Genomic DNA, 13901 nt, shown 5'->3' on the forward strand with positions numbered 1-13901 from the left:
TTGTTTTTGATTGCTTAAATTGTCCTCATTTGTCGCTTTTCCAAAGCATCTGCTACTAAATGTAAATGTAAATCAAAGACTGCAGCATTTGAATATACCTGCACGTCTTCATGCATGTCTCTGTGTGTGATTGTGCTTAAATGCAATATTCTATGTTAATGAAAATGTAAGCCCTCTGTTTTTGAATGTACAAAAATAGATGAGGCTAGAAAGATGCAAATGCTTTTTCTGCCTGTGTAATCCTCAATAAAACTTATCTACTACTATTAACCAATACAGTTCATTGTAAATAACTTTAAAAAATATATATTGTAGCATAATTAAAATAGTGCAATATTACACTTACACAGTAACTACAAGAGGGTAACAAGGGTTTTTCATTTACAAGAAAATATCTGAGTTACTTTTTCAAATAAGTAACAGCAGTTAGTTTTTCTTTGATTGACATGTTGAGAGAAATCAGGAGTAAGTGCAGAGGTGTTGTGTGCTCTGTGTGAACATGATACTCACTGTAGTTCTGGACTAAATATCAATATATATTTACTCATCTCACTTGCACAGAAACAGATTCAGCTTTATTCAAAATAAATAAAAGCGGTGAAATGCAAACTCAGAATAATGCACAAACCTTCAATAATTAAATATGTTGAATAACACTGATATCATTTATGTATTTGATCCTGTATTATTATCCAATGTCTTTGTCACTACTTTATAATACAGATGTGGATTTACATTTTCTTCAGCCTGAGGCTTATTCATTTCACTTTTGGTGTGAAGGCTTTTAAATTGACAAAAACAAAACAAAAACAAACAATAAATAAATAAAATAAAAACGTTTTTATATTAAAAACAACAAGCCCAGCCCAGATGAGTAACACAAGTGCATAATGCATTTCTTTTCATAATAAGTAAGTAACTCAGTTACTTTTTTTTAGGGAGTAATGCAATATTATAACGCATTACTATTAAAAGTAACTTGCCAGCACTGGTTATGAAGTATAAAGACAACAATTTAAGTTCATGGATATTTATTTTCAAAGTGCAACATGCATGAAGACATGCTGCATATTCAAACAATGCAGTCTTTGATTTACATTTAGTCATTTAGCAGATGCTTGTGACAAATGAGGACAATATAAGCAATCAAAAATAATAACCTAACAGTTTTGTGATAAGTTTTGACAAGAATGCGAAAAGATCTTGAACATAGATATTAATTATGCCTTCGTCATAATGCACAGGCCAGCCTTCTGCACACCCCAAAACAATATAACATGTGGACTTCTTCCCTTTACCATGTTTACAAAATGGGTATTTCGTCCCACTTTTTAAATGACATGTGACCACAGGAAAAGGCTGGTTGCTCACAAACAGATTATTACCCCTTGGAGTTCCTCCTCCGCTGCAAACTGCTTTAATATCATTTTTATTCGCGTTTATGAAGGTGTTGACTTCTTTGCAGTCATTTGCAATTCCAGAGGTGATGTGCCTGTTTCTGATTTCTTGGTCATTCCAGAGGTGTTTCTGATTTCTTGGTCACATTGGCTCTCACTCACACGAGGACCCAAATGTTGATTGAGGAACTTTTGATAACGGGGATTTTCATCATCTTGTTGACCAAAAGCAGTGAAAGAAGCAGCCAAAACCATCAGCAGAGTCACAGCAGACTGATGGATCTCCATGACCCGGTGAACAACACAAACATCAAAACTCCGTCATTTGTCTGTGATTATTTAAGAAAATACTGATGGGACCCTTCATTTGTTTTACTTGCACATCTTAATCTAATTTAACAATGTGCATGTTTTTCTGACAATTTCATTTGTGTTAAAGTGGTTTTGTCTGTACTTTGTTTCATTTGCACCAAGACAAACTTTCTTATATCTTACACTTGCTGAGTAAAGTTATACTTCAGTGTTGTCAATCAGTATCGATGCAGTTTTTTAATTGCAAAACTAACTTGACTTTTAAAAACTGGACTATGCAAATATGACCTTGAATATTCGCTCTTATTTGTTATTGGGGGATTTTGCAAATATTAACCCTCATGTGTTGTTCTTGGTCAATTTGACCTGATTTGATTTTTGAGCTGTTGGAAATGTCATGAACATTCATGCAAAGTTTGAACAAGCTGTTGTTTTTTGACTGTCCTCAATTTTTTTTTTTGCGTTCGTACTTTTCCCGGGTCAATTTGACCTCACAATTTTAATGTTCTAAGGCAACTCAATACACACCAAAATAATAACATTTGGGACATTCCACTGAATATGGCACCCCAATTTTCATCCAAAACTCTTCAATTTTTATTTATTAATTTTTAAATTGTATTTTCTCTTTTTTAAAGACTAAATCTAGTACATATTTAACTATTCAAAATCGGTATTGGTCCATCTCAGGTAACTTTTTTTTTTTTTAAGTGGAAGATGGATGCATATTTCTCATTCCTGTTACCAAAACTCTAATGTCTTTTAAAAAGCATGTTTAAAAAATATGTAAACAAGAAAACTACTTCGTAACAGGAATGAAATTGGTACCATTGTATTAGTTTTACTACACGTGAGGTGTTAATGCCCTCACTGATAAAGTGAAAGTGTTGAACTTTGACTAGTGAGCTGACCTCACTGCTAAAAAAAAAGGCCAAATCATGTTTCTATTTAAATCTAGTGGTCTGCAGAGGTGTTTTGTTAGGGTTATGTTTAAGGGTAGGATGGTTCATAAGATAAGATATAATTAACAACAACAACAACAAAAATATAGATATTAAATTAAAATTGATCTTAAAAATAACCAACTTAACAATATCCACAGTTTTTTTTTTCTGTGGATATTGGTTTCTTATAGCACAGCTCACACTCAAACGCCATTCCATATATGAGTCTTAATACATAATTGCATTAAGTACATTTTCTGTCATACTTTCAGGAATGTAACATAAAATAACAATGCAGAAACAACTATAGGATTTCTCTGGGCAAAAGCAGTATGGACAGAAGGCCAAAACGTTGAGAAAAAGATGCATAAATGTATTATTAATATAAATGTATCTATATTAATATGGATGTAGCCTAATGTTTGCATGAATAAATCTGATGACACTACTCACTCCTGACCATCATCCGCGCCTCAAGTCAAAACGACCCGAAACTGATTTTCAAAGATTTTATAAAAATCAAGCGTTGATCATTATGATCTGAGACTTCTTGACTTTTGTCACACTTGGACTGGGAACACATACACACACAACATTGAGTGGATTCGAAGATGTTAAGTGGGTGTGGAAAAAAAGTAACAAAATTGTCCCTCGTGGGTCAATCAAGTTGGTGTAATTTTCAAGATTTTACTTTTTGAGCTCAGTTGAGAATCTCCATAGGGTTCAATAGGCCCATCTAGTGGCAGAAACTATAAATGCAGTTTTTTGTCATTTTTCCCAGCCAGATGAGTGAGTGAAGTGACATTCAGCCAAGTATGGTGACCCATACTCGGAATTCGTGCTCTGCATTTAACCCATCCAAAGTGCACACACACAGCAGTGAACACACACCCAGAGCAGTGGGCAGCCATTTATGCTGCGGCGCCCGGGGAGCAGTTGGGGGTTCGGTGCCTTGCTCAAGGGCACCTCAGTCGTGGTATTGAGGGTGGAGAGAGCGCTGGACATTCATTCCCCCCACCTACAATCCCTGCCGGCCCGAGACTCGAACCCGCAACCTTCGGATTACAAGTCCAGCTCTCTAACCATTAGGCCACGACTTCCCCGAGATGGCCTCAGAGACACTCAGTGAGCTAGTTCCTAATGGATAATGATGTTTAAAGTAGAAATTGTCTTGTTTTTTGTTTTTTTTGGTGAAATAATGTATGCAAATATGCTAATTTGCATAAAAAATCCAGAATTTAAGGAAAATAAAATAAAAAATCACCAAAAATAATAACAAAACCTACATAAATAATTAGAAAAAAAGTTAAAAAAAACAGATAAAAAAAAAAATCAGGACTGAAAAAAAAGTGTAACGTTGAAGGCCTTCGGGTCATTTTGACCCGCAAGGGAAACTTTTGTTATAGGTTCGGGAGGGACAGATGTTAAATTAAAAGCACAAAATCTGTACAAGTGGGGGAGGAAGTTTTATTGAGAAATTTGGGATTACTGGGCCCATGTCCTCTCGTTATACAGGTCCTTGTCCAGTGTTGTTGATAAATCCAACTTCTGTGCCTTTTGAAATAGAGCCCAGCTTGACTCAATGGATGCATTTCATGTAAGTTCAAAGCTCTATTAACACGGACAATATAAACGCTAAAGTTTGACTATGAATGCTGCTATTATGCCTGCTAACCTTTGTTATTGTTTTTTTTTATTATTATTATTACATGAATAATATTCTTATCTTCCCTTGTAGGTTCCAGAATGATGTGCATGAATTTGGTGTTGCTGTGATGTGAACCTGATAAGGAATAGCTGTGTCTATGTTGTTATTTTGTTGGGAAGTGTGTGTGAGTGATGGTGCACCAAGGCAGACAAAAGGCCCTAAACAGCTGTTCAAATTTTTAATTTTCTAAGTGGGCTCACAATGTGAATTATGCCTAACAAAAATAATGTCCATGGATGAATTTGGTTAACTATCCTGGCCTGGGTTATTATTGTGGCAAAAAGAAACAGTGCCATATTTGCGCGGTGTATAACTTGGGATGGCAGAACAAGGACGCTTGTCCTGTCTCCCCACATTTAACTTCACTTTTCTCCTCATCACAGGGCGTCGTGATGGACTTCATCAACCAAAACTGATCTTATCATAAATGTAGGATAACAAAAGACTTACTTTTAAACTCTCTCAGGTAGAAGCAGCTCTGAGGATGTTCATGTTATTAATCCGTGTACTGATGTATTGTAGGGAAACTGAACCGAAAATGTTCTTGTCTTGTTGTGCTTTTATTGTTTTTGTCTCTGTCTGTTCCATCTTTTATCTCTAAATAGGTACTGTACGAGTAGATGCTATGAGGAGATTACATGAGGCTTCTCCATAGAACTAGATTGTGGTTCCAAATGACATCTAATGGTGACCACTGGAGAAGACCATCTGAGTGGCATGCTGTGGAAAGGTGGAACACCCTGACTGAGTGATTTCACACCAGGCATGCCTTTAACCCTGGAAGAGGCCCCCTAAGCGGGACCAACGTGGAGACTGAAACCTGCTTAATGCTAAAATCAGGAAAAATGAATTATTTGATTAAATTAATTGGGTTTAGTACTGATTTAAATTTAAATTTTAAAATTAGATTTGTTAATCAGTTATCGTCATCAGTTGTGTTCTATTAATTACCTTGTTTCCTCGTTTGCTCCTCTCCTTTATAAGACCTCAGTTCTGCCCTTATGTTTGTCTGATATTAAGTTAACTAAGTGTTATATGTGTGTTGATCCACTTATACTTATGATAATTTATTTTTAATAAACTACACTTTTACGGAAAGACTTCGTCTGCCTGGATCTCTTCTCGGTGCATCACCTTGTTTTATTTTTTATTCAGTGGCGGAAACGGGCTTCCATAGTTTCCATCTGTTGCAAGTGAGATGAGTAAATACATATTGATATTTAGTCCAGAACTACAGTGAGTATCATGTTCACACAGCGCACACAACACCTCTGCACTTACTCCTGATTTCTCTCAACATGGGGACAGAAGAGCTGTCGGTCAATCAAAGAAAAACTAACTGCTGTTACTTATTTGGAAAAGTAGCTTAGATATTTTCTTGCAAATTAAAAAGTAATGCATTACTTTATTAGTTACTGATTATGTAACTTACAATACTTATTACAGTACTTACTACTAACACTGTTGGTTACTGGTATATTACACACAGTTGCCAACTACAGATCATAAAATGTATAACAAATAATCACCACAAGGGTGAGCAAGACCATCATGAGCAAAACTAAATAACCTGGGAAAAAAGGGCAAACTGTAATGAACCTATCACCCTAAATCTATATAAAACTACCGTTTCATTGGTATCTTAGTCAACGGTTATGATAACACACACAAAAATATTTTAGAGACACAAGGATTTCAGCCATAATAAGTGAATCATTTGATTTTAATAATGCTAATCACAAAAATATTCAAACATCAAGTTTATTTGTCCCTTGTTTTATTATATTACTGGTTTTACTTTAAGGCACTTTTTATGTTTGCAGAAATAAAGGTAAGGACACAGAAAGGGAAATGTGTAACAATATTCTGCAATGCACACAATATTTAATAACAGTGTATTAAAATAGAAAATAAAAACATTAATGTCCACTTCTTATTGATTCATGGTAAAATATGTGGTACAGGCTTTAGTGAAGAGTTCAGCATATTAGCTTTGAGACGTAAATTACTCTCCTGAAAATATTTTCCTGACTGAAAAATATAAATAAAAAAATCACCATTCATCTCTATTGAGGCCATTTATATATTTATAATGAGCACCGTATGAAAGACAAATCCAAAAAAAGGAACAAGGGAGCAAGAGAAGAATAAAATAACTAATCTGCACCTCTAAATAAATAAATAATAATAATAATCAGCACCTTGATAAAATCAAATAACTAATTAGCACTTCTTAATAAAACTAAATAAATAATCAGCACCTCTTAATAAAATCAAAGAACTAATCAGCACCTTATAAAACGTCGCAGATGTCTGTTCTCAACTTCGGGTAAGAAGATTGACTCATTTTTGCACATTTCAACAATGAAGATAAAAATATATCTACCAATTGTATGAAGACTTACTAATAATTTAACAGCATTGTTTTATCAAGTGTACACATATTTGTGTGTTCATTTTGCGGAAACATTTCCTCCTGATAAACATCACATCAAGTGCTTTTCAGGTTTAACGCCAGAGTAAAAGCATTTAACGCAACCTTATTATTTATGCATCCAGTTTCAGGCATTGAATGCCATAAATACTCTCAGCAAAGTGCGTCACCAACCTAACAAAATAAATCAACTTGTTTCCAAGCTTATTAAGGCTGGTTTTGGTTCCAGTGTAGCTAGTGGATACATAAAAAGCCACACTATTCAAAGTTGGTCAACTCGTATCATTTCTGATGAAGGTGGATGACTAAGGGTTAGCATTAGTGTTTAGCAACATATTAGCAACACAGTATTTCCAGTAACACTATTGATGCTGTCCTATATTAATAGTGCAGGCTGTAAATTGAACTTCTCTGATATGAGACTGTGTGTCAGCAGTAAAATCATGGTCATACACGGCATTATTATTCTTTTTTTTCTGTACTTGCTTACTTTTTTGTTCTTGTCTTCCTTAACAAATACCCAGACATTCTTAAATCAAGAAGCAAAATAACTTAAGATTAACAGCCTGAGTTTGATTTAATTATGTGTCCTTCTCCTCAAAGCAATGCTGTTCGGATCAGCTGGCAAGTTATCATCATCATCCCTCTCCTGTAAGAAAACACAGATTCACAAATGGTGAAAGTAAAGAGGAGGACTGATGTTTCAGTTACACAAACACAAAAATACTATATATCATACGTGTTTTTGATCCGTACAGAGGTGATTTCATTTCTTAAATATTAATAAGCACAGTGTTTAAAACGACATCAAATATTGTGATTTCAACACCGCATCTAAAATGCCTGAACTGTTGTATTGCCATTTTCAAATAAGACACTTGCTCTCTGAAGGAAGTTGCCCTGTTTTATATGAATTATTATTCAATTTATTTGGGAGTTAGTTGTGTTTTTGATTGTTTTGCATCACAGTTAAATATCTGCTTCTGTGGTGTTAAAAGTAAAGGATAAAAAGATGACTATTCAGTTACAATTACACCCTACATATTATTACTATATACTTATATAAGAATTATAATTATATAATACTACTAATGAGGGGGAAAAAAAGTGTTAAAAAATTAGCTGTTTGTAATACTTACATTCTGTTGTACCGGTGCATGGGTCTTTTTGGAATAGCAATATGCAACTGCAACCACCAGCAGAACAACAACACCAGCACCAACAGCAGCACCACCAACAGCACCAACAATTAATCCTACCTCAAATTTAGACAGACCTGGAACAGCTAAAGAGAATAAAATCATTATTACTAAATAATGAATGACAATCCATTCAGCATTTTACAATATCAAAATTGATATTTACATCATTCTACTTTAGTCATTATTTGTATGATATTGACTGAACTGAAACAAATAAATCAATCAAAATAGCGCCATCTGTTGGTATTAAGTAGTTAAATCAATAGGAAACCGTATTCGACAGGAAACATTGTTCTCAAGAAAACTGAGTGATATTATGCATTTTGCATGTTTATAGCATCAGTCAAAGTGTTACTGAATCAAAGATCCTTTATAAGAAAATAAAAAAATATAAAAATCCGCAACCAAACAGTTATTGAGCTGATTTAAAAATATTGAACCGTTATTAAAAAAAAAATATTAAAAAAACTAATTGAATGAATGCATTGAATGACTTAATTATATAATCACCAATAACAGTAACACTGAAGCTCCTGCTGATGCTAATTATGCCTCTGTTGATCTGTAGTTTATAATCTCCAGAGTCTGTGGTTCTGATGTTTGTGATGGTCAGAGATCCAGTCTGATGATCCAGCTTCAGTCTGTCTCTGAATCTCTCTTTACACTGATCATCTGTACAGATCTGATCTCCAGGGATTTCAGCGATGAGAATGCCATTAAAATACCACATCATCACATCATTTGGGTTTTTTATTTCACCGGGATCTAACGTAACGGAGTCTCCTTCGTTCACTGACTTTTGATTCAATTTATCTCGTTCAGCAGCAGCAGAAACACCTGAAACACAAACCAAAAGATGCTGGATGATCTTTTTGGGAAAAACACGAATGCAAATGCACAAGCCCATTCTTGACTTTTTATCCAGAAAAAAAATAGTTTGTGCTCAAACACATTAACAAATCCTCAATTTAAAGAGACATCTACTGCATGTGAATTAATATACAGGTAAAGAAAATATTTCTGAATATCATTGTAAAAAAATATATATATATATATCAGTGGTGGAGGTAACGAATTACATCTACTCACGTTACTGTAATTAAGTAGTTTTTTCAAGTACTTTTTTGAGTATATTTTTAAAGTTGTAGGCTTACTGTTACTTGCAGTAAGTACAAATTAAGCAAAATAGTCTACTTCGTTACATTTAAATCATAGTTTCTTACTGAGTACGCCCAATTTGAATTTATATTCAAACCTTTGACGGCATTTCAGTAGCCAATAAAGATATCTGATCAATGCCCTGATATCTGAACCGGGAAAAGCAGCAGGTGAAGAGCTGACCGGACAGTGAGGGAGCTCAGCGTAACAAACTACATGGTAGTGTTATCATAAATGTCTATATTTTGATACCGATACTGCAATATCTGACATGGTTCCATTACTCATTTTCCACAGTATTTACCTACACTGATAGGCTACAAGCTGCATCTCGCTCTCTCCTCTTTGACAGCGAGTTTGACCCGCATCCGCCTCCTGTCAATTACAAAGCCTGAATATCCGCGCGGGATTGCAGGTATTCCGCACAGTTTTAATCATTTCCATGCAAATGTGGCCAGCGCTTTATTGTAACATGAGAACACAGTCATGTAATCGCAGAAAACTGGATGCGAGCTCTCAAATAGGCCTAACCCTGATAGCGCACGTACATCTCCGAGACGTCTATTTGATGTCTGCATTTACATCTGCAAGACGTATTATTTAGGGTGTTTGCTCATCTGCAATACGTCTATAGGACGTTTCCTTTTAGATGTGAAATAGACGTCTATTAGATGTCTTTAAGATGTTTATGATTTAGATTGTATGTAAAACTGACATCTGAAAGACGTCTGCCAGACGTTTGTAGACAGCAGATGCTTTCCAGATCAAGAGATCTTTAACAGACATCTTGCAGACGTACGTTTGCTATCTGGGAACGTATACAAATGAACTGAATTTTATTGACTGCTAGTGAAATGCACCAGCAAGTCTTTCAATATGAAAGAAACTTTAATTTCATTGCAATGTAAGTTTATGCTAGAAATGTTTCGGAATGGGATATTTGTATGATTTGTACATATAAATATCCTTGTCTGTCTAACTGCATCACTACATTGTAGAGACATTACAGGTCCAAGTCATCTGATGTTCCATTTATCTAAATAAATAACATATGGCTCTTAACACTGAATTTTTATAAGCAGTTATTTTTCATATTATGAATACCTCAACTGAATTGAGGTAATTTGTTTTAGAATTGTATTACTGACTGTGTAATTATCTTTTTTTTTTTTTTGTAAATTCAGTTCAGTTTGAAATCAAGCTTCTTTGCTGTAAGCTTTTGCAACAGTTATCCTATTTTAAAGACACATATACACAGAATGAGCAAATGTTTAAGATTGAGATTTTTTGTAATTGTAATTAATCAATGTTTATAGGCCATGTGAATAAATCCTATATTAAAATCTATTCATCAGATAAAGCGAATGTGTCTTTTTTAGAAGACTTGGATTAAACCACTCAAAGCTTGAAATAATGTTTGCCTTGAAAAAATGGATGGACAAAACAATTTGAAATATTAAAATATATATGGCAGTATACAGTATGTGGTAGTTTTGCCAAGGTATTGAAAATGATTGAAGTCGTCATGAAATCAAAAAAATACTTACTTTTTTTAGTGCACATGCCTAATCTTGTGGTGAATACTTAAACCATGCAAGTCAATACACCTGGAAAAAAATAGTCTGCCGTCGTAATCTTTAATCAAAAACAGAAAATTTTGCTTACGCTCTGGAATGACGATCTCTCTCTGAGGACATCAGTTTGAAGGCTTGGGGAGAATCCTCTTGTTAAGTCTGACATCTCTAATATTATCTCAACAGCCATTTATGAGCACTATTTAATTAATATTACATATTTAAGCTAAGCATTTCAAAATTTGCTGTGCACACTACAGTCTCTGTGCTCACAGTGTCTCAGACATTAATATTTTAGCTGAATCACTGTCAGGCCATCTGGGATTTCAGTATGGAGATAAAGGTTATAGAGTTAAACATTTTCAGTATTACATTTCTAGCGATTATAGTCAATTTGATTTCACAGATATTTAAACTAAACTGAGCTAGACAATGACATCTCTGAATTCAATAATGAAATGCCTTTAACTGAAAATTGAGTGTGTAATCTTATTATACATTACTGACCCTATATCTTCCAATTTGATACTGTTAAGTGCTTTCACACAATCTGTATTGTTAAAAGAGCTATATAAATAAAGGTGACTTGACTTGACATCATGGGTGTATATTAGCACAGTTTGTTGTTTTCTTGGGGCATCTGGCAGAGCGATAGGACCCAGAAGTGAAGATATTAATTAATATTTTTTGGTAATTCATTAAATATTGCCGCTAAAAAGTAACTAGTAACTAGTATTCTGAGTAGTTTAATTTGTACTTTTACCGTTTTGACACCAGTACTTTTACTTGTAATTGAGTATTACTTCAGCAATGTAACAGTACTTGTACACATTTTCAGTACTCTTTCCACCACTGTATATATATATATATATATATATATATATATATATATTCAATACATGTATTGATGACTCACCACTGACAGTAACATTGAAGATTTTTTCTTTGTCGCTGCTTCTGATCTGTAGGTCATAAACTCCAGAGTCTGTGGTTCTGGTGTTCATGATGGTCAGAGATCCAGTCTGATTGTCCAGCTTCAGCCCATCTCTGAATCTCTCATAATTTCTACAGATTTTATTCTGATCTCTAGTGATTTCAACAATTTGATGTTTATTGAAATACCACGTAATCTCGTATTGTGTTGTTGTAACATTAGTGTGTAGAGTGACTGAATCCCCCTCCATCACTGACACTTCATCTGCCTCAACACCTCACACACCCGAAGAAACAAAAACATAAGTCATAGGCAAATATGTGCATTACAGTTTTTCTCAGTCGCTTTGGTACATTTCTCAGATCAGAATTGAAATTCTCAAAGCTACCTGTTCAATCTTCACATCATTGTGTCACAAAAGTTGCAAATGCCATGCAAATGATTATGTACAATTCTCTGCTGTTTCCAACATTATCATTTGCTTATGTCATGTTGCTCAAAATGTGTTATATAGATCTCTGTGCTATTGTCTTACCCCTCAAAACATCTAGTCATTAGTTCATCGCATATGTCATTAAATGCAAAATGGTTGTTCTAGTTGTCATAAACTGTCAAACATATTTTCTGCACATCTCTGTTAGACTTTTTGTAAATTTGCCATGAATTGTGCAAGTGAATCTTGACTTTCACTAATGAAGGGAATATAGATCAACCAATTATAAACCAGTTCTCTGAAATAGCTCAAAGGTGCATTTCATGACCCTTCAATTGGAAAGCATATATAGACAGAGGACAACACACAATCTACAAATTCTGACGATGGATGAACATCCAGAAAACGATCAGGGACAACAGCCGAGAGGAAGAAGAGGAGTAAGGATGCATGGAATTGTACAGAAGCAAAACAGAGGAAGAGGAAGAAGAGGCCAAGGACAGAGGTGCATATCAGATGAAATAATGTTGTCAATCATGGCCTTACAATGGCTGAAGGGTGCAGATACAAATTGGGAGATTGACCATATCCTCAATAATTCAAACATTTTGAAACAGTCTCTTTCAATCAATATCCCACATACAGTAATGTGTAAATTTGTACTTTTGAAAGGAAATATGGCATATATCAGATGTACAGCCTTCTGCTTTTTAGTACAGTAACTGTCATCCAAACTGTTGTCATAGTTTACATCAGAACATCCCTCCAGAGTACACTGTTGTATTGACAACATGACTAAGCAATTTGACTGTCTTATCCGTACACAATAACTTGTCATGCTGATGGCACTGACATGTTCACTGACACAGATATTTATTTTTGAGAGATTAACTAAGTATTTTGAGCAAGAGACTGGCTTTTGCAGGTAATCCATGGTGTTTTGCTATTTGTACGAGTTGTTTTGAGAAATGCACTTATTGTTTTGCAAATGTCAAGGATGATCCGAGAAATGTACCAAAGCGAAATGCTGTGAAAATCATACATTTTATATCATACATTTTGTGATTTTTGTTAAATTTTATGTGAATTCATAATGTAACTTGTGAAAACAAACAGCAGAAGAACATCATTGATTTACACATTCACTCATCAGACATACATTAATCACTTGGATGTACTTCAACAGCACAGACTATTTCATGAATATTACCCATAAAAAAATATACTTAAGAAAAGTATGTTATTTTCCATTGAATTAAGACTCAGGTAATATAGTGCCATGTTTTTCTATAGTTTTTAGCCTTGTACTGTTGGCTCCCTAACCATAATCTCAACACTTATCCCACAGTCACCATACATCCTACCATACATGGTCACATAAATCAGTGCAGCAGCAGAAAAGTGATTTGAACAAATAAAGGTATTACCTTTGTGAAGAAAAAACAAGATCACTGCCAGCAAATTAAAGAGAAGCTTCATTTTCACCACTTTTCTCTTATGAATGCAGAGTCTGTTTCATGAAAGTGTTCTGTTTTTCTGGATGGCGATGCGGAAGTTTCACTGTTTATAGTGAAAGTAACCGCGAGTCACCCTGAAGAAGACAGAGCAATGACGTAGTGAACGTTCTTATATGCATATGCAAAAAATTATATTCGCTATGTTCCATACAGACAGACAGACAGACAGACAGTCAGACAGACAGACAGACAGACAGACAGACAGACAGACAGACAGACAGACAGACAGACAGATAGATAGATAGATAGATAGATAGATAGATAGATAGATAGATAGATAGATAGATA

At 34.5% G+C, this 13901-nt stretch overlaps 1 protein-coding gene across 1 annotated transcript; it reads right to left on the minus strand.

Annotated features, from left to right (window-relative positions):
- Window positions 1-6067: 6067 nt before the first annotated feature.
- Window positions 6068-13684, minus strand: LOC306875211 (uncharacterized protein). Its single transcript, XM_079425674.1, has 5 exons — window positions 13524-13684; window positions 11646-11939; window positions 8508-8834; window positions 7935-8080; window positions 6068-7444 (listed from the first exon to the last, which is right to left on the minus strand). The coding sequence occupies exons 1-5, from the start codon at window positions 13573-13575 to the stop codon at window positions 7373-7375; spliced, it is 891 nt and encodes a 296-aa protein (XP_079281800.1). The 5' UTR covers window positions 13576-13684; the 3' UTR covers window positions 6068-7372.
- Window positions 13685-13901: the final 217 nt, after the last annotated feature.

This window comes from Barbus barbus (genome assembly GCF_936440315.1).
Source record: "Barbus barbus genome assembly, chromosome: 9".
NCBI classification, from domain to species: Eukaryota; Metazoa; Chordata; class Actinopteri; order Cypriniformes; family Cyprinidae; genus Barbus; species Barbus barbus.

Bases quoted from the DNA above. Each gene is read 5' to 3' on its own strand.
- LOC306875211 (XM_079425674.1), bottom strand. From the start codon at position 13,575: ATGAAGCTTCTCTTTAATTTGCTGGCAGTGATCTTGTTTTTTCTTCAC. The intron at 11,940-13,523 runs GTAATACCTTTA...CGGGTGTGTGAG, and splicing joins CTTGTTTTTTCTTCACAAAG to GTGTTGAGGCAGATGAAGTG. The intron at 7,445-7,934 runs GTAAGTATTACA...GTTTTCTTACAG, and splicing joins ATGCACCGGTACAACAGAAT to GAGAGGGATGATGATGATAA.